Source organism: Anarrhichthys ocellatus, unplaced genomic scaffold (assembly GCF_004355925.1).
Source record: "Anarrhichthys ocellatus isolate YVR2014 unplaced genomic scaffold, GSC_Weel_1.0 scaffold8, whole genome shotgun sequence".
NCBI lineage: Eukaryota > Metazoa > Chordata > Actinopteri > Perciformes > Anarhichadidae > Anarrhichthys > Anarrhichthys ocellatus.
This window is the reverse complement of record NW_022280038.1, coordinates 7935199-7962040: the sequence shown is the minus strand read 5'-3', so window position 1 is coordinate 7962040 and position 26842 is coordinate 7935199. Positions and strand designations below refer to the sequence as shown.

Genomic DNA, 26842 nt, shown 5'->3' with positions numbered 1-26842 from the left:
CCCACGTACAGTGCAGAAACAAACGAATGCAATAAGTGCCACAAACTAATACGAATACAATAAGTGCAATAAGCTAGTATGAATACAATAAATGCTAGGTAAGTGCTAAGTGGAAGGCTCAGGGTAGGCCTTCTTGAAGAGGTGAGGTTTCCCTTAATGAGGTAATACAAAAACAGCTATTCAGTAGTACAACAAATTCATCAAAACAGCATGCACTAAATGTGACCCCTTTAAACCAAAGTCTCTACAACTGATGAAATGATTGACTGGAGAAACCCCATACCAAAAAGTCAAGTAAACCATGAATTGTATCAATTGGCACAATGGCAAAGCACCCATCTAAACCACCATGCAACTCTACATACACACTATTACAAATCACATCACTTTACATATAGTTTACATTTGCGGCTTGTTTTGTAATGCATTGATAAACTTCTTTTTTTTAATGGCTGAAAAAAATGCCCACCAAAGTAAACATCGGGATTGTGATTCCATTGTAACCGAAGGGAAACACAGAGTTCTGAAAACAGGATGAAGCTGTACTTTATAATATAATAACACAACATACGTTAGAGTTTCTGTTTGAAAAGCTATAGTACTGCTCTGCTATAATATATTTAAACTAAAGGTGCATACTCGTGATGTTATTGTCAGCATTAATCCCAACCATTAATGACTGACAATATAGACTAAATTTAGAGTGATACAAATGTTTTTTTATTTATTTAATTGAATTAATAATAAAACTGACCAGATACATTAACTAGCACTAAGATAAGCAGAAAGCCAGGAGAAAAACAAACCAATACGTTTGTTTCCTCGACGTATTCTGGCTGACCTTGAATAAGTATTTTAATTCCCTCAGCCAATCTCAGCAGCGCATCTGTCCGCGAGGCCCGCGTGTCATTTTATTGGCAGCTCGGTTCATCAAGTGGTGAACCTGCACAGTGACAACATTCTGAAAGCGTAGCCAATGAAATGGTCTTGCTAACCATGTATGGTAATAGTAGACGGGACATCCTGTCGGACCGCAGACACGCGCGTAAAAGGAATCTTATTCTAATGAAGGGGGCGTATGGAGAGAGAGAGAGGGAGAGAGAGAGAGAGAGAGGGAGGGAGAGGGAGAGGGAGAGGGTGGTAGCTGGACCCACGGGGATAGTTTCTAAAAAGGAAAACTCTTCTACCTCACCAGACTTAAGCCATGTTTCTATCAGAGTCTGAGGATGAACTAGGACAGCTCCACTCGGATTCAGACTCTGAGAGCGAGTGCAGTGGTTGCAGCCTGGACGAGGACTACATTCCGAGGGGGGTGGCACGAGGATCAGATCAGTGAGTACACCCGGAGCTGGCTTCATTCCAACGAAAAAAACACCGCGCCTGAACAAAGACAGTCGGGTCTCACGTGCATACATTGCACCATGCAATGCTCAGGGTGCATGTTGCGCACGACCTGCTCCCGTGCACATTCGTGTGCGCATGCTGCTACCCTCTTGTCCATGCTTTAGATGCCGGCCGGTGCACTCACACATAATAGTTTGCGCTGTATACAAATGCATAGCAAGCACACGCTGCAGAGCCACACGGAAAGCCCACGTAAACCCGCAGCTTCTTCTCTTAGTGCCGTTTACAACGACGTGTGTTTACTTTGCGTGCACTACCCTCCGCATTGTGCGGCATTAAGGTCGCGCGCGTGCACATTGCGGTCGGTTCTAACCAGTAGTGCTGCTGCTATGGGAACACATCTTGATATGTGGGAGAGATCCCCTTACTTCACCAAAAAAAGTAGGCCATAAAGATGCTACGTGCAGGAGTGGCGGCTCCAGATGTGTTTATAGGCACACCCGCTTTCCTGTGTCTTTGTTATTAAGGCACATTTTGTACCACACGTGTTTAACTCATCTACCAGCTTGATATTAACTTTGTAGAAAACATAATACATTTATCATGAAACAAGGTGCTTGGCCTTCTCATTGCACACCAATGATAACACCAAGTAAAAAGCTTTTGGGCAACATGAGGAGACTAAAGCAGGTGGGTTCCATCTGACCGGCTCCTGCTTCATGTTCTGTGATCTAGGTCTGAATATGGAAAAACTGCTTTTGAATTTTGTGCACCTGACTCCAGGAACAAAATACAAGGACGGCATATTAGGGCCATTGCAGATACCAAAAATAATCATAATACTTGTGGAGCTGGGGGGTTATATTCGAAGAAAAAAAATTCTAATATTAAAGTTGTAAATTTATGAGGAAAAACAATTAGATTAAAGTGGGAAAATATTACAAATTCGCAAAATTATAAAGCCATACATTTACTCGTGTAAAAAAGTAGCAATGAAAAAGTGTGGGCTTTTCTTGTTCAGGAACCATAATGCTTGTTGTTGTAACATTGACCACATCACACCAAAGATGCCACCATTAAACACTTCGGTACCGCGGGCGGCTGAGTGAAAAATACATTGCCCTGTAGCGGACTCTCCTTCCATTTTTATCTGCTTATCCGGGGCTGGATAGGAGCAGCAGGCTAAGCATGGTATTCCAAATATCCCTCCCCCCAGCAACATCTAGGGACATAATTCATCACAATGTCGCTCAACACAGGAAGTTATGTTCTGTGCCTTTTCTGTTATGTGCCTTTTCTGTGTTGTTTTCCCTTCACATTGACACAGTGACAGTAGTTTTGTGTATACACAATTACTTTTTTCACTATATTGAAAGATAGCAGTTTTATGTCTCTACTTTCCTGTATCTTCTAAAATCGATAATATTAGTATTTATTAACAGAACAAAGAAAACTTGTATCTTTCCGGACCTCCTTCTTGCCCAGAGGCAGTCCGTCAGAGAGGATGTCGGACAATTTTTAGGATTTATCTGATAACCCATTGGCAAAATAAGTTGCTATAAATGAAGGATGTTGATACTATATAACTAATCCTCACATATCTACTTTATCTACAGGAAAGACTTCACTGATGAGGACAGTTCAGATGAGGAGTGGAAGGACTGGAAGCCCGCGAACAGAAGAGCTTCCCCGAGAAAGCGGCGGCGCTCTGTTTCCGCGTCTCCAGTGTCATCGCCCCTGAAATCCCCGTCTAAGAAGAGTCCCCTCATAAAGAATAACCACTATGCGTCGACACCCAAAAAAGACACCTCCTCCCCCAATACTGGCAAGACGTTATCTACCCCATCCGGGAAAAATCAAAGTGGAAAGAGGCAAGCAGAAAGACGCCTTGTGAGAGAGGACGAGGATGAAGCCGATGGAGACCGGTGGCGTAACGCTGATGAGGAAGATGTCGAGCCTCCTCAACCACGGTTCAGACCGGCAAGGGACGTGGGGCCGCAGCTGAACAGGACCGCGAACTACACGCCGCTCGAACTGTTCCAGCTGTTCTTCTCTGCCACAGTAATCGATACATTGGTACGAAACACCAATGCCTATGGGAAAAGGAAATACCAAGGGCAGAAGGAAAGCTGGGTGCCTGTCACAACAGCGGACATGCACTCCCTCATCTGCCTCGTCCTCTACATGGGTATTGTACCGCTAAAAACTCTGAAAGACTTCTGGAGAGGATCCAAGCTGTTCAGCCTGCCATTTCCTGCCTCCGTCATGCCCTGCAGACGCTTCCTCGCCATCTCCCGCAGTCTACACATGAATGATCCCGCAGTTGAAGCCGCCAACGACCAGAGGAAAGGGACATCAGGATATGACAGACTTTGTAAGATAAAGCCACTGTATGGGCAGATTTTGGAGGCCTGCTACACGTTCTTCCATCCCCACCAGCACATCTCCATCGACGAACGGATGGTGGCTAGTAAAGCGAGGATCGGGTTAAAGCAGTACATCAAAAACAAGCCCACTAAATGGGGCTTTAAGCTTTTTGTCTTAGCAGACTCGTCGTGTGGCTACACCCTCAACTTCTTTGTGTATGGGGGAAGAGAAGGTGAGCCCACAGGGAAAGGGGTGAGCTATGATGCGGTCATGAGACTGCTGGACATCCCCTTTCTAGGCAAAGGATACAAGCTCTATGTGGACAACTTTTACACCAGTCCAGCTCTTTTCCTCGACCTCCTTCAGAGAAAAATCTGGGCGTGCGGCACTATCCGTTCTAACGTGGCCGGTTACCCCAGAATGAAAAGTAATGACATGCCGGTGAAAACACCAAGGGGAACCATCCGGTGGATCCGTAAAGGAGGGTTGCTGTTTGTGAAGTGGTTGGACACCCGGGAGGTAACCATGTGTTCCACTTTACACAAAGCATACAGCAATGACATCGCGAAGCGCAAATTGAAAGACGCAGACGGACAGTGGACAATGAAGGAGGTGCCTCTACCGGCCTGCATCAAGGATTACAACCAGCACATGGGGGGCGTCGACTTGTCAGACGCACTCATTAGCTACTACAATGTCCTCCACAAGACCCGGAAATGGTACAAGACTCTGTTTTATCACTTTGTGGACATAGCCACTGTGAACGCCTTCATCCTCCACAAAGGAATGTGCAGACTGCAGAATCGGCCCGTGTTAACACAGAAGAACTTCAGGGAGCAACTGATCTTGTCCCTGGCTGAGATCGGGTCCACGCCACGTCGGTCAGGTCCACAAAACTTTATGTCGCCCGCCTCTACTTTCAAAGTGCCGGCTGCCTCCCGGTCCACAGTGCCACCCGCCTCCCCGTCCATTGAACCGGCCACCTCTCCTCCTTCCACTGAGGTGCCACCTGCTGCAGCCCCTGATGCTCCACGTGCAGGTCACCTGCCAGCTTACTTTGTAGAACAAATGACCAACGTGGCCTCCAGAAATCGGGCCACTGCCGGCAGAAGGGCATGTGTGGTCTGCAAAAGAAAGTCGCCCGTCTACTGCAGCACTTGTCAAAAAACACTTTGCTTCACCACTTTAAGGAACTGTTATAGTGAGTGGCATAGAGGCAACAATATTTGTGTCTAAGTGACTACACTCACTTGTATATAGTCTGTAGAAAGGGCCTTAGGCTGAGTGAACGTATTCGTCTATCGGTTGGGGATTCGCCCTTTATAAGCGTGTACCTTTAAACATTACGAGAGAACAAATGTCAACTGCCTTTTGGTTCCTTTGCCTAAGTCTTCTATGTGTATGTTGTGACCTCATAACATTGTTACCTCCGTATTTCACTGACTACTTAAAGCTATTATGAGGAACTTTAATTTAGTGTTCATTTTGGCGGTCCCTGTGGACAAAAGCGGTAGTGTTTCAGAGAACCAGTCCTCTGTAAAAACCTCATTTTACTGAGGCAGGGACCTCCGCTGCAGGTCTAAGATGGTCCGCTGCTCGCTGCTGGAGTCTGAGTTAAATGAGCTTGTGGTGAACCTGCATGATTTTGCCTATTTTCGAACGGCGTTCGACCCGATGGCACCGATGACAAGAATTAAGAATAACAATATAGAACTAGACAGTCTTCTTGCTGATGGTCTCCTTATCTTCCAACACTCAAATAGAGGCATCGGTATTAAATTGAGGCCGTTTCATAACCAGTAAAAAGTTGCTCACAGTACCTTTTTTAAAAAGCCTTTGCAGTAGAATAGATAGTAACCTCAAAAACCTATGGTAAGAGAACTCGAAGAGGATCTTCATGAATGGGTAAATCTGCCCATGGAATTGTAAAGTTTCTTATAAACCAGGAAGCAGCGTGTCACTGCCAGGATTAAAGACAGGGAGAGCCTAGTGGCAGCTTTGCTCTGGCAACCCAGGAGGGGTTCTTTGACGAACCAGCTCCAAAAAGTATTACGTGGAAGTGTTACATCATCCTCTCCTGGCCTTTAATTGGGCTACGTGATAGTAACTTTATTCCCAGGACTGAAAACTCTGCTTTGATATCTGTTTAATCAAATAACATATGAGGTTCACAGAAATCTTGGACTGAAAACTGGACTATGATTTAATACACCTTTTGAAAAGTGATGGTCCAGCATCATAAGTGGATACAGATCTACCTTCTGCTGCTGTGACAATGGATACCTCATCATCCTCTTTTGTTATCTGCAACTAAGATCCGTTTTGTACAGCAACCCTGGAACATGAGAGTAAGTGGTTATTCAGGTTGTGCGGTTGGTGCTGGCATGTATTTGACTTTTCAGTATCTCAGCTGATCTATATTTTTCCCCCGGTAGTAGTACCTCAGTAGTTTGGTTTCTGCTTAATTTAAGCAGCTTCTTCTACTTGAAAAAGATGTTTTTAAGCTACAGTGACCAAGTTCTCCTTCTGGTGATGATATCGGAATAAAGAAACCAGGATATTTACACACACACACACACAGCATATAAACCAGCACCATGGAGCAGACATGAACACACTGATTCATTACAGTTCACCTCACTCCGTAGGAACTACACCAACGCAAACTTGAATGATCTGAAATGTTTTAGATGTAGTTTTTCTATGACACCCTGACTGATATCGCTGGAGATATTTTCACACTGGATCCACGTTTGTGCATATTTAAGGAATTCTCTCGGTTTACAGAACACAGTATTATAGCTTCATGAATAAAAAAATGAAAAGCAGTGACCTCAAAGTCTCATTCTCCTGCCCTCACAGCTAAATGGAGAATCAGATACGTTAGTACCTCTGATTAACTTCATTACTTCTGACTCTTCCAAATACTTTTTTTTAAAAGTTTTACACAGTACTATTATGGATGTTGTATATATTTGTATGTGGGCGAAGGGAGTTGGAGATGTGTTCTTTTAAGTGTTTTGTAAAATTACATTTTAAAATAAAAAGGATCTGTACATAGTATTTTTATTTGGTGGTGGTGATGGCAGGGGGGGGGTGTAGTTTGCTAAATATGGGACACCATTTTAAATTACATTTCATAACGTTTATAGTGTGGATCTTAGTGTGTTGGATCCATTTAAAAGCACACAGTACTAAAGTATCGAAGGAGAAAGAGCAGAAACAGTTCTATGAGCACAGTTGCATTCAGATACATTACCACACCGTAGTCATTCCCAAGTGAAGATATGGAACATGGTGAGACTGATCACAGGTCAGATGCAACAGCTACATTATTTAGTGGGAAACGGCAGCAAGGTTAAATACAGGTTAAATAATGATGATAATATAGCAGAGCCTGAGCTTACTCAGGATATCGTGAATAATAATGAGGGATATATACATTGACTCAAAACCAAATTACTCAATCAAGAGAATGCCCTGTGTATGTAAATGTTGGCCCTGACATTCAGTGTGTATGTCCCTTTAATAACAGCCCAGTGAAAAGAAAAATAAGAGCGATTGAGAAGCCGAGTGACCCCTGAACTCATCCAGCTCCGGTGTGACGGCTGTATGCCGGACACACGCATTAGACAGCCAAGTGACCGGTATGGCACTGCGTGCGCTCGTGATAAGTAGCCTGATAGCTCCCTTCACGGAGGCTTAGCGGACAGAGCGGCCGCTCGGGTGGGGCGATGGGATGCGAGCGTCCCTCTGTGATTATATATCCTGTGACTGCAGATAAGAGACTGTTTAACCTTCTGCCAATCACAACCACAGACATTATTTGGTTTTCCGCCGAACGTTAAATTGGGAGCAAATCTGCAGGCGCCGCGCTGAATCTCATATCTCAGTCCATAAAGCAAAGGCAAACTTTTGTTTCCATTTCACAGGAGATTAAAAATTTCCAGCAAGGTAGAGCGAGCTCCGTCTGAGACTAAATGTAATGTCTACAGATAAAATAGACGCTGCTGGAGTGTTAATATCAATCCATTCACTGCATTTGAAAATATGTATTACTTTATCTATATGACTGTTCTCAGTGGTGGTACTGAAACATAACGGTTAATGGTTCATAGAGTTTGATCTCTTACTTTTTGCCCAGTGCATGCTGGGATTAGCTCTGGACTCCCAGCCCTCCTTGAACTCTTGAATAACAGCAGGAAGGAAAAGACAATGAATTACTGCATATGAAGGACCGACTCCTAAAGCCAGCGCTAGTGATGTAAGCATATTCGACCCAAACTGGCAGACGTATGACAATTGCGCCTCATCTAATTATAAATCAGTAAAATGTGTCATTACGCATGTGGGAATGTCCTTTGCAGATCTCTAGAACCGCTCATCCGATCTACTTCACACTTGGCAGGTGTACTGCTGCGGACCCAAGGGCGTGCCGTGTCAAAATTGGTGCAATGTGGACATGCGACACGTTCAATATTACATTACATTACAGTCATTTAGCAGATGCTTTTATCCAAAGCGACTTACAATCACATTCCTATACCGTAGGCACAACTACAGGAGCAATTTTGGGGTTAAGTGTCTTGCTCAAGGACACATCAACAGAGCCGGGGATTGAACCACCGACCCTCTGATTGAAAGACGGCCCTGCTATTCACTTAGCCACAGTCGGCCAATATTAATAAACTTTGAATAAAAAAGTGATAGCTCTCTCTGTAGCAGTGGGGTCAGGGCTTCAGGGCAGGAAGTCAGGAACCCCGAGAACTAAATCGCAAACAAAAAGCTCACTTTGCACACTTTTCTTTGAAGAACCTTGGATATTAGACAGATAACTGATCACAAAGCAGTGGGTTTGTTTGAGATGGAAATGTTGACATCAAAACAGTGTCATCATTTAGTTCTTTGTTATTAATCATTGTGCAGCCATGATGTTCGACTGGAGACAGAGGTGGAAAAGGAGACTTAACAAGCCAGTCGTATCTCCAAACTCCAATACTAGCTACTGCTAGGGGAAGTCCCTGAGTCCCGAAATGTTCTTGAAAAGGTAAAGTTTCTCTGGTGAAAAAAAGCTTTCACAGGTTGTAACCTAACCTTGAAGAAGAGAAACAGGTAAATTAAATCAACCCGTTTCTCTTGGACAAAAACGTTTTAATATCTTGGTTGGGTTACAATTCGAACAATTGCAAAACCTAAAACAAGTAAAGTCACAACATTTCAAGCTGTGAAGCAGATCATCAACAATGTGTAGCAATACTTTCCATGAGAGGCCCAAACCTCCCAACACATTATTCATGGTGTCAACCCGATCGCTGACCTCATTCAGACGGACAGCATATGCCCCAACAATACTACGTGCCCCGCCGTTATGTTAATGGTGCTGTGTGTCAACACCCAGCTGTTGCACTCTGACAGGCGGGAAGCCTTATCGCATCATTACTGTTTTTAATGGAGTCAACAGCACCCAAGCAGAGGATGCCCTGTCCGCTGTCTGACTCATTAGATGATCTAACATGTGAATAACTCGGGGCTCAATTATCGAGACACTCGCCCGCTCATCTCGTCCTCACACGGTCACACGGACACAACTTAGGGCCTGCTTTGTTACTGTGAGTGAGATGAGATGTCCTGATTCGAGTCAAAGCGATGTGTCGCTCTGCCAATATTGGATTGTTTTTTTGACACCAGTGCGGTGGCAGTTCAAAAGACGCTTTTTCAGAACGGGTCGAGTGCTTGGCCTGTGGTGTTACACTCTGAAATACACTAGGGTCAGACTTTACCGTTTAGCCTGGGGCCCACAACTATAAGGGGCCAAAACAGATATAAATTCAATATGATGTTTAGATATAAAACATATTGAATATGCTACTAATCTAAGTGACTGTACCCCGAAAAGAATTTACAAAAGGCCCTAAAAGCAGTTAAAAAAATATACATCTCAACTGCGTACTACTTCCAAACAGTCCTATATAGTTGTTTATCTGCTCGTGTTGACTCCATGGAAGAGAGGAAGTGAACCGCAGTCAATGAGCCGCTGTCTGCCCGCTGCAGACGACACGATAGACTCAATCTTCATACCCCTGAAGCCCCGCTAGTTGTTTATTGAAAGTTTATTAATTGAACGTGTCCAAATTGCACCAAATTCAACAAAGCACTCGCTCAGGGTTTCGGCTCCCCAAGTGTGAAGTAGATTGGATGAACGATTCTTGAGATATGAGAAGAACACGTGAACACTCAGAGAGAGACTCCTTGCTTTATAGTTCGATTCAGACATGCTGCCCAATGCCAATGTGATGAAGGTTATTTTTCTGTTCTTGCATGAAAACCTAAATATCATTTTAATTGTCATATACATACATCCATGACATTTCACCTCTGCATTTAACCCAGCTTAAGGAGTACAGAGCAGTGAGTTTCTGTAAAGCACCCGGGGAGCAGCTTGGGGTGCTGAACCCCAAACTGCTCACAATGAGAGTGTCTGAGTGGAAAACAAGTCTTTGTCTCCGTGTCTGCCAAATGAATGTTATGTAATGAAATGTTCTGGGCATCTTCCATGTGTGAATGTGCGTAACTGTGTGGGTGCGGAGACAACTTTTGCCTGAAGACGACATTTGGCTTAAGCACCAGAACATGTATGAAAATAAGTCTATATTTCACAATGTCATTCAAATAGTACAGACACGTCTAATACCAGTGTGTATGCGCCTGTGTGTGTGTTTTACACTGTGTGTGTGTGTCTGTACACTAGCTAGTGTGTGTATGTCATCCGTCAGAGGAGTTACACACTTGTCATTGGGGAGTTCCTCTCGTCTCACTGCAGGACGTTCATCACATGAAGGTCAACCCAAAACTCCACCGGCTGCTTTTTTATGAACACTCAACCTTTCAATGCAGCCATCTGCCAGCTAGAGGAATGAATGTTTAAAGCCTTTCGGAAAGGGAGTGTGTAGATAAACAGAAGACACAGGTTTGTGTTTCTTCACTTGCGACGACCTTCTACTGACAACATCCAAACACTTCACCTGCCATTACATGATTAACCTCTCTCTTTACACCGTGTTCTGTCATTTTGGATGAACTGTAAAGGCAAGCTGAAGACTGGGGAGCAGGTTCATTCATTGATAAGTTCCCTGGTGGTAAATGCAGTACAAGAAGGGCTTGTGGGACTTTTTATGTCTCTTCTATCTCTCACGAGGCAACCAGAAATGTTGGAAATGCAAATGAATTCTGATATTAGCAGTCTAAGGTTATGAGCTATATTCACACAAATTGATCATAGACTGGGCTTTTCGGGAGGGTTAAAGAGAGAGAGAGAGAGAGAGAGAGACAGAGAGAGAGAGAGAGAGAGAGAGAGAGAGATGAGCTTAAAGAGAGATGCGCTACAACGGAGCGTTTCAGACAGACGGTGAATACAGGTATATTCAGAAAGACAGTGAGAAAAAACGTGATTTTCTGAAATTAAAGCATGTAAACATATACTAGTAGAAACCCAAAATACAAGTATGAACCTGAAGATGAACATGTGTCCCATTTAAACTGTTTGCATGTATACATTAAACCAGTAGTGAAAGGACATGTATTTCTAACTTTAAGATAAGCCTGCAGTTAATGTTATGAATGTAAGTGAATTATATCCCATAAAGGTTTCCTCCACATAAAACAAGCTATAAAGTCTGCAGTTTTATGTTAATAAGTGTTCATAAATTGATTTTGGTCCGGATGCTCTTTTCCAGAAGTAGCTGAACACCATTTAAATGAATTTTTCACAGCTTGGCAACCCAGAAGTTGTACTTCTTAAAGGTTTATTACTGATCTACAAAGCATTAAAAATTAACCACTGCTGAAAAAATGACAAGTGATAAACCTGTTTTTAAGGTGGCCTATGCCTTATCAGAGAGTAGTGATCAGATTCACACCTATGCACACACACACACACACACACACACACACACAACTTTTCCCTGGTCCAAGAGATGCTTTGGAGCTTAAATCTGTGACATGTCAGGTGATTCTGCGAACAGCTGAAACAGTGAGCCAACTGTTTTATTTCTCGTGCACTAGCAAACAGCAGGTATTTATCTCCACGTCGCTTTTACCTGCTTCTTCTGGACTTAGAGGGCCAGATTTGACCTACGCAACAATGTAAACCAAGATTTCCCTGAATTGTAACGATAACAGTGCATCACGTGCAGCTTTGATTGTGTAAACCCTAAAAATAAAATTGATGGGCTCTTCCCCTGCTGTGCCTGAACTCTTGCACCAGGGCTAAACCACACTTTTTAAAGACAGCCACAGCTGACATGCTTTGGGCAACAGGCGTAGAGAGCTGAGGCCCTTTGTACTTCGAGCATCTGTAATATAGCTGGGAGCGTTTGGCAGATATTTTTGGGAAAGCACTAGATGAAGCTCCCGCTGTTTGCTGTGATACTATTGAAAACCCCTTTAAAGTGTGGCGCAGTTGAGTACGAATTTAAAATATCTTTAACTTCTTGCACTTGGTGCTGTTGACACTAAAAAATGCCAAACTTTTTGGAGCGGTATAGCTGTACACCTATACAATGTCAACAACGAGAACGGGACAGCAATGTTGCAAAGGGAATGAAGATACAAAGCACACACTCAGATTTACTTTAGCTGCGGATAGAAAATGGCACAATATACATAGTATTCAAGCAATCGAGACAGAAGGCTGAGGCGGAGTAGGGCTGGAGGCTTCTGGGGGCTCCAGCCACGAATGTTTTGTCAAAAGCCCAGAAACTTTCAAGTTTTTAAAATACCTTGAACTTTGTGTCATTTCCACCTTCGTCTCTCCGACAGGTCAGCTAAGCATTCATTCTGTGAACTCCACTCCAGTGTATCATAGGTTTCAAAAAAAGGTTTCAAAATGAGTACTTCTGTTCACACCTACCCTGCAGTGCCTACATGTTATGCAACTTAAAAATAGTAACATTAGCATTTCTGTGAGTACATTTCCACTTGTGTTATCATGCTCCACATTGAAATGAGGTAATTAACATGCCGTGACAAAGCTGCATTCTCTCTTTTATGGCTGCAGTAGGCTGGCTTCAAAAGAACCTCAGACCCCCATAAGATCCATTTAAAAGAGCCCAACCTCTGAGCTGCGTTTGCTTGATTGACAGATACAGTGTCTTATGCTAGCACAGTCCGCCATGCCTGAGTTACCTCAGATCGCCGGAAGCAATCCCTTTACAGAAATGAAATTTTGCAGCTCCAGTAAGCTGAGTAAGGCTGCAAACTGTAAACTCAAACTGAAACATCAAAACCGTTCCTTCAAAAATCAACACATTTTTTAGATGATCTACTGGTGTGAATACTTCAGGAAAACTGCAGTGGTGTTCCTTTAAGATTGAAGCATTTTTCAAAGCCAAACACGGGACACTTGCTGCAATAACACTCCATTAGATTAAATCACTCCTGTCTCTGTATGTGTGGATGGCATCATCCCTGCTTCCTTATAAAGTCATGGCTCATTTTGGTTCCACCGGAGCATTAAATTAGTGCTGTGACAGTTACAACGAAAGGTTGTTGGCGGGTTTAATTGTCAGCGGTTAAATATGGTGTGACTGTAAGGCAGCCTGGCAGAACGTTTGGGTCATAAACCATTCGGAGCTGTCGTGCTATGTGGAGCGGAGCAGAAAATCACTACTCCAAGGGAAAATCCTTGACGGTACTTTGACGGCTGAAATCAATCCCCAAACAAAGCTAGACTTCAGGATAAATTTAGAGTCTCGGCGTACAAACTATCTCATAATTCCTTCAAAAAAAGGGACGACGGAGCCAAAATATCCATGTATTCATTCATCACTTGATTAACTGTATATTTAGGCAGAACAAAATGCTTTGTACTGTACGCTGTAGATAAGGTAGTTTTTATCCCAGCCTGTGCATTCATTCGGGGTAGCACTGGAGCTTTTGGAAGAAAAAAAACTACAATTTAGTAACTGCGTATGAGAGTAATTTAGTTCAATGACAGTCATCTTAGTTTTTGTCTCAGTGCGTCTAAAAGGCCAAGGACACTGTCTGAGCTAAGTGGAGATGACTGATGTCCTCGCAGTTATAATTGTGTCATTACCACCCGGTGGAACATGATCATTAGTCCCTGCGGTCTCTGCTGTAATTAACAGATTGGGGATGACTGAGGGGGAGCGTCTGTCCGTCTCCAGACTTCCTAAAAAAACCCAAAACCAAAGCACAGGAGATGACCGTAAGTGATCTTTTTGTGATTATCTATGTTCAGATGGTAGCTGTGTCTCAGTTCGGGGGTTGACTCCTTGGAGGTCTGGCTTTCAAGACTAAGGATATTTTGTAATGGGTTCAACACGGCCTGTCCTCCAACTCCAAATAGTAATTTTCTGCGGACACAAACTAAAGTTTACTTTGGAGATGTCAGTGGCCCAAAACCAACGGCCAAGTAGAATGGTCTGCAGTGTTTGTGCTCAGGTGATAGCCTGTCACTGGTTAATATACAATACAAACTGGACCGATGTAAAAATAATAGAGATCAGGTGTACATTTAGTTGGTGTTAGGAGCTTGAATATGTTGTTAATCATTACAGATTAGTAACACTTTATAGTTTATGAGTAAACTGTCAGACATCTTGCCACACTCAAACTTAAATTCTCAACTTTACGAGTTGACGAGGATCCCAAATATCCACCATTAGAAGAAATGTAGGCGAGACTGTCTCATCTGGGAGAGGAAGTGCAAGACCGGTGCACTTTCCTTCAGTCCTCCCAAGTTAACACCTTTATAGGACGCATCCTTCAAAAGGAGGTGACAACTGAATTGGGACAGAGACAGCCTCGACTACTGTACATCTCTGCATGCATGTCTGTAACAACCCCGTGACTGAGTGCTACAGGCTCAGCAAATGGCAATGTCAGCCTATTAAAGAGATGCCCACACTCGTCCACACGAGAACTGCGACTGCAGCTAGAATTTACGACTGATTCAAGGACGACCCGCTGCAACCACTGAGCCACAGCGGCCCCACATTATTAGGCATAAAATATAAATTGTAGCCTATTTTTCAATAAGAGTTAGAGTACAACGATATTGTCTAATCACATTGAGTCTCCTACGAATGACTAATGAGCTTAGAATCTACCGTATCTGAGCACATCCCTCTGGCCTCTCAAAGCCAGAGATGCTGACAAGTCAGTTTTGCAAGTCAAGTCAAGTCTCAAATCACTGGGCGCGCGACTTCACTGCGACTTGAGTCCAAGTCCGAAGTCCCCGTCTCTGCTTTAAGTGCATCCCCACATCAGAGAGCACTTCCCACTATTTGAGAACTCCAAGCCCCATCGCTTTTAAAATTAAAAGACCAGACTGTAACTGAGATAAGTTTAAGTTGTTACGTCTTAGAATCTTACCACTGAGAATTGGCAGTCAACGTTTTATTGGAATGTGGCCCATCTAAACAAAGATAACAGTGGTGATTAATGTCAACAGCAAGGTACAAGGAATAGGAGGATAAAAAAAACAATTTATATTGAAAATATAACAATCACTTTGGCAATCTGATGACATATCACACTAGATAATGTGAAAATAGGGAATAGCAAATTGTCCTGAATAAAACAGGCCTTCGGGTAATCTGCATTCACTCCCATTAGGCTACTTGGAGCAAATATGTTTTTTTCAGGCTCGGGAGCTTTCAGGCTCGATTCCAATGAGACTTTGAACATTTTAGCCAATCGACTGTGCCGAGCAGCAATCCAGCAAGTCCTCTGGCTCGAGGATTAGCACCCCAATCCCGTGCAGCTCAGAAATGTTCAGGAAATCGAATGGGAATACGCAGGGATAAATAACCCTATGAGGAACAAGGCAAGGGAACGGTGCCATGCCAAGGACAGCGTCGCAGGCAGTGCAGTGCAGATGGCAGAGATGGATGCCACCCAGAAGAGTTTGAGAAGTGGGACATGGAGGGAGGGGAAGGACTCAGAGGTGCAGCAGTACACACACACACACTCACACACACACACACACACACACACACACACACACACACACACACGCACACACACACTGTACAATGTCACTCAGTGACTGTAATTCATTACAGGTCTTTGACTGACCTTTTACCAGAGTGCTCACCCACTGTGACTCCTGCAGACCTCTGCCAGTGTTACACAGTGGGCCGATTCAATCCACCCGCTGCACACAGAGCAGCTCTCCTCACCGAGCTTGGCTAGCAGTACTGCTTTTACGTTCCAACACCCTGCTCTCTTTTATTATCTCTGTTTGAGCAGTGAAAAGAGGGGTTTTATTGCTATTTTTAACCCTGCCCGTCTGTCTGCTTGTTTGTTGGCAGCCAAGATGCTTCTTTGTGACCTACATTTAAGAAGGATTCCACTTTATTTCAAGGTTCATCAAAAGAGCACCTTTGTAATGGATGACAGTCAAATATTTTCTCTACAAGATCTTCTGTATAAGACACACGGAAGGTCCCAGAACCCAAAGCCATAAGAGCAAGGGTTTTTTATCTCTTTTTTTAACGACAGGCATTATCCTGTCTTCCCGTGTATTTAGGCGCTGGTGATAATATATCGAGGACTTCCAAGTTGATTACTAAACATGTGCTTTGTCTGGGAGGGCAAACAACAAACTTTTATGAAGGGCACGGCTTACAGCAGGTTGTTAGCAGAGGCTTGCACTGCTGCCTTTTAGCTCGTCCCTGTCTTTATCTACCTTACTTACTGCCTGTCTGTCGTCGTCATTGTATCCCCCCCCGCCCCCACCGCTAACCCCACCACAACCCCCCTCTTCCTACAATAGACAGAACTGGGGAGGAGCAGCACTGTTGCTCATTCGTTCCCTGTCATTACATCCTTGTTTTAACACGGTGGAGGCCAGGTTCCCACAGAGAACCTGATTGATTCGCAGAAGTACAAACACAGCCAATTACTCTTTTAATGCCACTGAGTGAGAGCCAATTCAGCCAGCGGCGCTCGCCAATGCCATGAAAGTAGGAGGCACACTGGTGCTCCCGTCATCTCAGGCTGAATAAGGACAAATGAGGATTATCTAAACTGCTCCCAATCAATAAGTCCCTTTCTTTTACATTACGCCTATCAGCGCACATCACATTACCTCTCAATGGCCCTGCATTGAGAACATTCATGGTAATGACTCGACACTGAAGCGGTCTGTGATACAAAATGAGAAAAAGCCTTTGCAACACATTATAGATGTGTATTTCCATGTTTCTCTGGATCTTGGTTTTGTTATGTGTGACCGGACTCAGCAGGGAAAAGTAAGCAGAAGCTGTCAGTTTTAGCGGATTAGCTGTAGCATTTGGGGCAGGTGCTGCACTCCAGGTGGAGACACATTGTGTTTCCCTGAGCTTATCTAAAAAACGCAGGACAGCTAGACACACTCACACACACACACACACAAACAAACTTGCACTCGCACACACCTTCAATCCTGCTGTGGAAGTCCTGCAGGGAGGCTCTGCCCTTGATTAGCTCAGTTCCAACCTCTGTGGATATGATTCCTGCATGTTTGCACTCCCAGTAACCTGTCTGTATTTCTGTCTCTTTGTAACTGCAGCCTCCCACCACCATGAATGTACTGGTCTGTCCCACCCAGAGACCGAGAGACAAGATGGGTAAAATCCTGCGCATAACTTCCTTAATCCCAGTTCATCAGTGCCGGGTGTATGGGATATGGAGACAACGTTATCAGCTGTGAACATTTCAGCAAACAGGGCTCAGGACAAACTGGATGGGAAGCATTTACTACACCAACAACTAAAGCTTCCAACAAGAAGTCAACAATAACTGAAATGATAATGAACCAAAATGACATATAAAGGGTCAGTTCTCCCAAAAGACATTTTTCACACATCCGTGGCGATATGTATGCAGATAATTTTGTTTTTACGTGCCTAGGATTTTTAGATATTTGTCTGAGATTTCTGGCACCATCCCAATACCATGGTGGGGAATGGAATTTAATTTACATGAATGCTAATCAGCAGATTTCACTTGAACTCTTTTTTTCACTGAGGAAATTATCTCCAAGAAAACGTCAGTATAAACTAAGCTGACTAATCACAAGTTGCTGACTCACTGAGGTGAGCTTTGGCTGTAAAACTAGTAATGTTACGGAGTATAGAGAGCCAGAGTAAACAAATAAGATTTAACAACTTTATGCTTCATTCTCACACTGTTGTCACAGCGTAGAAAAGCCCATCGCTATCGCCAGATTTCCAACAGTGTATGGCATAGTTTCTGTAACCAGTGTTGCATTAAAGAATGGTGGAATTAGCTAGCTAGCTATAGCCTAATAGCAGACAGCTGGCTAGTTAGCTAGACTTGTTACAGAAAATGAGCCACAATTGGTATGATGTCCGCTGGGTCGAATGCTCCATTGGCATCACTCCACGCTGCTCCGGAGAAGGAGAAGCTACCTAACAAGCTAACTAGCCAGCGATCCGTCTTCGGCGAGCTACTATACTTTGCACCAAAGTCATGGCATATCATCAGTGAGTGGTAAAAGCTAGAGAGAGAGAGAGAAAAAAGAGAAGAAGAACTAAAAACTGCTGTGGTGTCAGTGGAGATAGACTGGAGATCAGGGACATTATATAGTGCCTCCCGAGAGCCTGTTAGCTAAGGGGACACATCAGAGAGTCTCTGAACCCAGGGAGTTCGGCTACTCCGGAGCTAAATGAAAGCGCGCTGAACAAACAGAAATAGCTCCTTAGGTTTCATGTGTCAGCCTCACAGTGGGCACTAATCTTGTTACCCATAGCAGAAAAAAAAACTGTGGTCTGGGGGCCAAATAAAACTGCAGAAGAATGCAGCCCTAGGCGGTGATTGACAGCAATGTCAACTGTAGCGTGAGTCATAAGATTTGCATCAAATGCAAGTTAATTAGGCCCAATTAAAGTTAGCAACTCCGCAACTAGCGCTCCAAACAAAACATGCAGCTGGCGGAGCGGTGAGACGAATCCACCTTTACATGTCAAACAAGGGCGTGCCAGTGTTTGAGTTGCCCATAAGAGCCGGAGAAGACTTACGGGGCACAGCAGGAGCTAATGCTGCCATTAATGTGGGTAGAGTGACCCATGAGGGTTCTTAACAGCAGGAGAATTCTCCACAACAACCTCCTGAGACCATTTCTATGGAAATACGCTTCATCTCTGCATATGTGGAAAATACTTGACTCGACTCGAGCGACTTATCTAACTGCTGTGACTTTTCCCTAATGCGCTCGCCCATAAACATTTCCAAGGACGCGCCGTGGTGGTGGAGCCTTTCATTTGAAACATGGAGGAGAAAAGAAGTGCATAGAAGAGGCACTTGAGAGGATGGAACAAAAAAAAAAAAAGGAAAGCTTCCTGCCGAGTGGGAGATCATTTGGGTATATTGAGAGAAAAAGGTCCATATAAAGCTGAGAGCATGTGCAATGAAAGAAGGATATACACCATCTAGGTGCACTTTAGACCCATGCTGGGATTTCACCCACCATGGAAAGAGATATACAGAGCAGCCTCTGTGGTAACAACGGCCATTTGGGAGGAGGGTCACTCCCTGTAGCACTCAGCTAGGAAACAGGGAATTATGTTGTTTGTCCTTAGCTGATGTAACTATCCTCAACATCAGCTGCCTTAGCTCTTTTGTTATTTGGAGCTTCATTGCGAGGAGGGCTTAACTTGATGTGAACTTTTTTTTTTTTTTAGGCTAATGATTAACAACCTGTCAGCAAAAACAACAACAGCAGCGTTAATGTGTGTGTTCTCTGGAGCTGAGAGACGATACAGTAGATCTGCTGGGACTCGAAGAATATCACTGACAGCATAAACACGAGCTGATGAGGATAATAAGCCTGAGTAAAGCCCATCAGCACAAACGTGAGCAATAACAGTAATGGAGCTGCATCAGGTGGTGTGACACATTGTGCTGAAGATAGTACAACCCGCGAGATGAAGTCAGTTTGTTTTTTTTATCAGTGGGAATTAAAGGCTTTCACACTGGTGTCACCACGTTCACAGTACTCCTGTCTCACAGGATTTATCCGACTGCACAAATTTGATCTCAAGCTGTTGACTGTTTTAGTACATACTAATAGATTGGCTTTACCACATCTACATAGATGTTGTATTATTATTGAAAGCGATAAAGTAAAAATAGTAAAAAATGTTGACGGATCTTTGAAGTGAAAATGTGGGTGGCACAGCATGTAGGTGCTGTTAACATCGTTGCCTCAGAGCATCGAGGTTTAGGGTTTGAGGGTGTGGAATTTGCATGTCACAGTCCAAAGACGTGCAGGTTAATGGGCCAGTCTAAATTGCCTGTACGTGAGAATGTTAGTGTCTCTATAGCCCCTTTCCCACTGGACAAAAAAACCTCACTAATACCCACGGACATCTGTCTTTTGTCTTTAGTGGGAAAGGTTGCAATCGGCATTCATTCCCGAGACAAATGACTGCAGTAAACTCACAGGTATTCATCAGCTAAAACTCTGATCGGTAGGGATGGAAACATGACACCCAGGTGGACACGGTAAATTTCACCCATTTTCCGACATGATGCTTTGTGATGCGCGTTGAAGTAAATATACAATAAAAAAGCCGGCATATACGTGCTTATTTTAGTGGAGAAAGCGTATACTGTATGTGTCATCCCTGTGATTGACTGGCAACCTGTTCAGGGTGTAGAGTTGTTCCAATACCAATACTAGTATCTGAAATGCCTCTGATACAGCCCAACATGCTGGATCGGGTATCAGCGACTACGTGAGTCTCCGCTCCGATATCATGTTATCACCCTTGTAATGCAGTTGTTTGAAGGACAAGCAACACAGAATAGATATTAGAGATGTGATTATGATGTTAGCTCTAAGCAGCTTATAATACATAATTAAACACACTGGTATCGGATCGGAATCAATATGCAAGTTCAGGAATTGGTATCGGAAAGGAAGAAATTGTATCGGAAAATTTCTAAGAGGATGTATCCTGTTATGTCAGCTGGTACCCTCTAAAGGAGCAGCTATAGCTTATGGATGTATAATACTGTGTTTGCACTGAAGGTCTTCAAAAGGGTTGAAGGCCTTCAGTGCAAACAGTCATTGCATGCAGTCCATTAGGCCTATCGCACTTCATGTGGCCATGCTGTTGCAGAGCCCTGTTGTAACCTTTTGCATTGCTGAGGGCTGACAAGACCAATCGATAGCAACCACTGCCTTCTACCAGGCTTCCCTCTGGATTAAAAAGTATTTCCCCAAGCCTGACAGAGGAGGAGCGGCTGCCTTAACATCGAGTATGCAGAGTGAAGCCTCCAAACCCGACTCATCTCTTAAGACCATCAAGAAAGATGTCAGCTCTTATACAGTATTACATCTTTAATGGAGTAAATAACGACACAGGCTTTGATGGGCATGCTAGTGAGGCAAAGAACATCATTAGTGTGTGCTTATGTTCCTGTTTCTACATGCGTGCATATTCTGCATATGCAGGCACATTTCTCCTTTTGGAAATTAGGCAGATGGCTTTAAATATTAACACATTCTCTCGCTCGGTGTACGAACCAGGCCTGCGTCATACGTGCTACAGCAGAGGGACACAATATGCTGCAGCTTCCTTGACTTCTAGCGCCAGAGAAAAGCATGTTTCATCATAAATGACACTCTTTCTTCCAAGTGACATCAATCAGTAAAATTGGAGCACAGGCATCGTACACACACTGCTGGAAACAACTCAGTGAACTGAAACACTCTCCTCAGTTGTGGATAAATGTCAAAATCTTTAGTAAAAAAGTGCATTTTCAATAAAAAAAAAGTAATCCATTTGATGTTTGTTCATCAGTGGTGCAAACAGGAACTGCTTGCAGCCATTTCAGCAAGATTCTCTATTGTGCAGATTCACTAAAACGTGAGTCAACTAAGCAGGGTCCAGGTGAAGCTTGCAGCTTGACCTCAAAAAGCAGCATTACATTTACTGTTTGCATCATCCAAAGAGCGATTGGAAATGTGTTGCCGAAACTCAAAACCTCTTCATCACAAATCAAATAAGGGCAATTATTTACACCATGCTTAGCTAATAAATGCTATGAAAAACAAGCAAAGTGTACCTTCGAGGAATTGCAAGAACATTTGTGACTTTTCAAGTTTAAAAAAAACTCCAGAAATACACTGTTAATAGCGTACAAAAGTCAAAACATGCTTTTTAATGGAGAGATTATATGAATTGAACCTTTTACAACAGGTGGGGTAACTCGTTCAAGTTAGGACACACTGGAGGACAATATCCCAGCTGAGAATAATCAGGTATTCAGCTTAAAGAGAGGGAGAGTACAAAAGTGACTGCATGCCAGACAGAAGCCTCAAGCTGGGCTCTGTTTAAATCGCCTGGTCCCTCCTCAAACAGCTCTCTGATTACAAGTAAATAATCTAGCCCTCAATCATTCAGCTGCACATAAAAACATTTATGAGCATATAATGGTCACTTTTAATGGCGGCTTAGAGCCACAGCCAGACATAATCTCCAGTTTATAAAGTACAAGACGAGTAATTCAATTGTTCTGTAAAACATCTATTCTCAGACTGCCGGGCTTTGTTTATAACTCAAATAAAACAAAGGAGAGGACACCCGAGTCTGCTGCGCAAGACATGTTCTCCTAAGCCAATTTAAGTTGGAGGTGAGAGTGGAGTGAAATATCAGCATACTGTACAGTGGGATTCCAGCTAATCCACTCACAATAGAAGTTTGAGCTGCCTTTAGGGAGCAACCCCCAAACATGGATAATGCCACAGCCAATACAGCCGTGGCTCCCCAATTTACATAGCTGATCTAACAATCAGCGTCTCCAAGCCCTCGCTCGTATGGTGTGGGATTGTCGTGGATTGGAGTGGAGCTCTGGGTAAACCTCTTTACCATACAGATCAAACACAGAGGCAGCCAGACTGGGGGGCTTGTGACTACCCAGCTCTCAGTGCGTTTAGTGCGTTGAGGCCGTGGCTGCGGCCCAAAGACAACTGCACCGAGCATCAAGCAAATCCTTCAATCCGCCGACTGCCGCGCCCAAGCTTCTTAATAAAATAAGGCCATTAGATCCATCACAAGTACTGTGGGCCTCCAGCACCCGTCGACTCTAAGCCATGTCCAACAATCAGCACGCTTGATGGAAGCAGCCAGCCAATCGTAGGCTAAGTTACACCAATAAGGATGAAGTTTAAAATTAGTAATTGTGTATTGATGTACACCAAAATTAAATATGTCAATATGTAGATGCTTACTTACCCAAATATAAATGTGAGGCTGTCGAGAATATGTATTTGCTATAAAAAAAGGGGGGAAAACTTTCGGCTGTTTTGTATTCCTGAACAAAACGTTGCATTGTTTGCTGGCTAGCAGGCTAACTATTAGTTAGCCTTACGTTACACATGATGGCTTGGTAGAGAAGAGAAGCTCGAATTTCTCCTTGAGAAAAACTTGTTGGCCGAATTAATGTTTCATTATGGGAGAAAACAAACATCAGCACAGTAAGGGGAAAAAAGAGACAGCCAGTTGATCATCCTGCTCCAAAAGAAATCCAGCATCAACATCATAAAACTTAATTGAGTCGAGTTTGTCCATTAGCTTTCGTCGAGGAACTTGATTATTTTGCTCAATCTATTTAAAAAAGACAGCCTTGATAAAGCACCTCGAGTGTTAGTTTAAAGTTAATTAGGAGTAGTTTTGGTTTGACAGAATTAAATATAATATAGTGTATAATTATGTGTAAAAACTAAACTGATGTTAATTAATTGAGTTTTAAGGTTTGGTGCAACATGATTTCAGGTTAAACTATGATTTAATCGGCTTGAATAAATAATGATACTTGTTACAACCCAGCCTTAGACTCTGATGATACCCTGATAATTTGTGAAATGATGTCTCAAAACTCAGAAATGTGGTTTTCCAAGAAAAATGAGGCAGACACCAACAATAGCTCTAGAATAAATGAATAGTTCTGTAAAAAGTAAGTATTTGGTTGCACATGGCAGAGGGGCTAAACATTTACCCTCAGCTATTTTCTGCTGCAAGTGAAGTTTAAATCTTACCAAAAGTTTGACTAAAGTATGAGCAGAAGTTTCACAACAACCTCAAAGGAGCATGCCAGTATCAGCCCACTGCATGCAAATCCTGCCAAGTTTCCATTTTCTAAAAGAGTGCCATGACTTTACAAACTGACTTTGTAGCTTGCAGGCTTGCTCCAAATAGGTAATTTAACACTGTGGACATTAAGTCCGTCTTGTCATTGTTATATTTTAAGGTGCTTGAAGGCATGGGCAGTGTTAAAAAATACATCGGATTCTTTTCTGCATCTGAAGTATTGATTACATTGATGATATTGAAACTAAATGATTAAATTAAATGAAATGAATGGCTGGAAATCTATTTAAAACTCAATGGTACCCTTTGGAAAATGGCCAGCAGGAATGTTAAATACCATCAGTGGACTAAACATGCAAAGCTCCTTGAATCAGAGGTGCTAGGGTAATTTAATGAAACTATTTAAGTTGCAGAAATTGAATCTACCCTTAACCCTTACCCAGTGTGCAAAGTACCCCCTACCTGGTGCTGCTGAGTCACGCTGAACTCTTGCAGACTCAATGTGCAGTATAGACCTAGAAGATTTCATGGATGACAGCCGATAATAAAGACTCTCACAACTACTAAGCCGGGCAAACAACTGTGCCCTGCAACAGAATCCACCCTGACATTTGTATTCAAATGTATTCAATACATCATGTATTCCATCTAAGCATGAAATAACTCACTGCTTTTCAGGTTGTACAGGGTAAGGTCATGTTATATAAACTACACCACGTCTGCGTTGCAGACCATTTGCAGCAGCGCCTGTCTGTCTTTGTGTTTTTCAAAAAATGTTTTACAGTTTACGTAATGAATAGGCTACTAATGGACAGTAAGTAAGCTTTTAAGAGACATTATTAGTGACAATTGCAATGGACAAATCATTTTTTATAGATCTTTCCAGAGACCCTCCAAAGTGTTGCTTTCGAGGCTTTCAGGGCTCTCAAGTGTCGATCAATGAGTCTCTGCCCTTCACAACCTCAAGCATTGCTCACATATCAAGACCATCAGTGTTCCACAGATCTTGCTCTTTTCTCAAAATTCCCAAATCCCTGTGCTTTGTCACATTACTGATGCCATGTTAAAGGTGCAGGTCGCTTGACCACAGTGCTCTCTCAGACCAATCCTTGCTCTCCTTAGCCAGTCACAATCATGTCACACACTCATTGTGTGTCTAATGTCAGGTCATTAGAAATCTCAGTGTGTGGCCCACAGCCAGCATAAACGTGCTCCTGAAAGAAAACGATGCATTAAAAGCTGACACACTGCCAGCTAGGGATGCTTTACTCTGACACACACGCACACACACACACACACACACACACACACACACACACACACACACACACACACACACACACACACACACACACAGCACAGCGTGAGACACACATCATGGCAGAGACAACAAAATGATCCGAAGTGTGGCTACAGAAATCTGTTTGTCGAGCAGAAAAAGTGAAGTATTTTTACTCACAAAATAATCAAATACAAATGTATCAATAAGGATCTAAACCGATAAGCAGAATCAATAAGAGTACTAGTACGGTACCCATCCATTACATTACATTACAGTCATTTAGCAGACACTTTTATCCAAAGCGACTTACTATTCAGATTCTATCGCATTCATACACCATAGGCACAGCTACGGGAGCAATTTTGCATCCCTACTGCCAGCCATACTGTTTTTAACATCCTGAGTTATTGGATATCATGACTCGGTCACATGAGCCCCGGCTCAGCTTGAGCTGGGAAAAGTACAGTCCTACCTTCACAGTAAGTAGAGTCCCCATGGATGGAGGCATAGCCGCCCTTGCATTCACACTCCGCTTTAGTATTCCGGTTTTTACACTCAGAGTTTTCGCCACAAATGAGTCCCTCTGCGCAGAAGTCATAACCTGAAAGAGAGGGACAAAGGAGGTCTCGTATTTACTTTGGACTGTGCACAGAGGTAAAAGCAGACAAATGCACGAACCAGCAACCTTGTTCCTGTCGGGCACAAATAATGTGAATGACAAGGAGCCTCACGTATGAAGTTTATGACTGCAGTACATTTTTGGTGCAATAATAAAAAGGTTTGGCTCGTATGACAGCATGTACACACTTAGAGTGGAACAGTCACTGGTGTGCTGCTCAAGCAGCAAAAGTGACACTGACTGACTTACTGGAAGAGTCTCCACGCAAGTTCATCTAATGTATTTCAGCACAGAACGGGTGAAAGGACAGCGTTGACAAACACCACACGACGCTGACGCTTTGCCACCTATCCAATGAGGACTAAACTCACAGATGGCGAGCCCCAAAAGAATGCTGCACCTCCAACACAGAGGTTTCAAAATAAGAGTAAACTGCAAAGTGTTATATAACAATTATCTCTTGACTAATAAAATGCTTAACGGGCTACTTCAGGCTGGGATTGCAGAGTGTGACAGGGAACTAATTAGCTCTCTTGTGGAGAGCGTATTATTGAACAGTTGCAGCAGTGGTTTGAGAGGTTTCTGTGGACATTTCCATTTGGTTCTGACACTTTCTTGCGATGACTCTGAGCACCATTTTGAATCCGGGATGAACACAGCTGCCATCCTCCGAAATAAAGCAAGCCACACACTGTGCTTTTCAAAGCCACGTTTCAAGGTTACAGGGGGTAAGTGTGTTTTTTTTTAAGTCAACAGTGCAAGAGACACTAGTGCAGTGACAAGATCAGAATCCCTCACTGGCTTCCCACCTGTTAACATCATTATCTATCGGAACACATGGTACTGCGACTGGGATTAAAACCCTGATCAGCTGCGGTGGGGGATTGGAACTTTAACCCTGTGTTAAACGCTTCTGTCTGCCTGCATCTTTTGTCAAACAGACTGAGATCCTGCACGTATGCAGGAATGTGACATGGCAGATAGACGGGTGTTCTGATAATCAGTCTGTAAGATAAGGAAGCAGGCAGACGGATTGTCTGCTGCTCAGTAAGTATGAGCTGATGTAGCCCATCATGTCCTGTAATGAAAGACACACTAGCAGCA

General features: G+C 43.3%; 1 protein-coding gene across 3 annotated transcripts in view; it reads right to left on the bottom strand.

Moving 5' to 3' along the window:
- Positions 1-26842, bottom strand: part of LOC116384004 (protein kinase C-binding protein NELL1) — a 233874-nt gene that overhangs the window by 102500 nt on the left and 104532 nt on the right. For all 3 annotated transcript variants that reach the window (XM_031848251.1, XM_031848250.1, XM_031848249.1), the window contains exon 12: positions 25592-25720. In XM_031848251.1, the coding sequence (XP_031704111.1) occupies positions 25592-25720 (129 nt within the window). The remainder of the gene's footprint in view (positions 1-25591; positions 25721-26842) is intronic.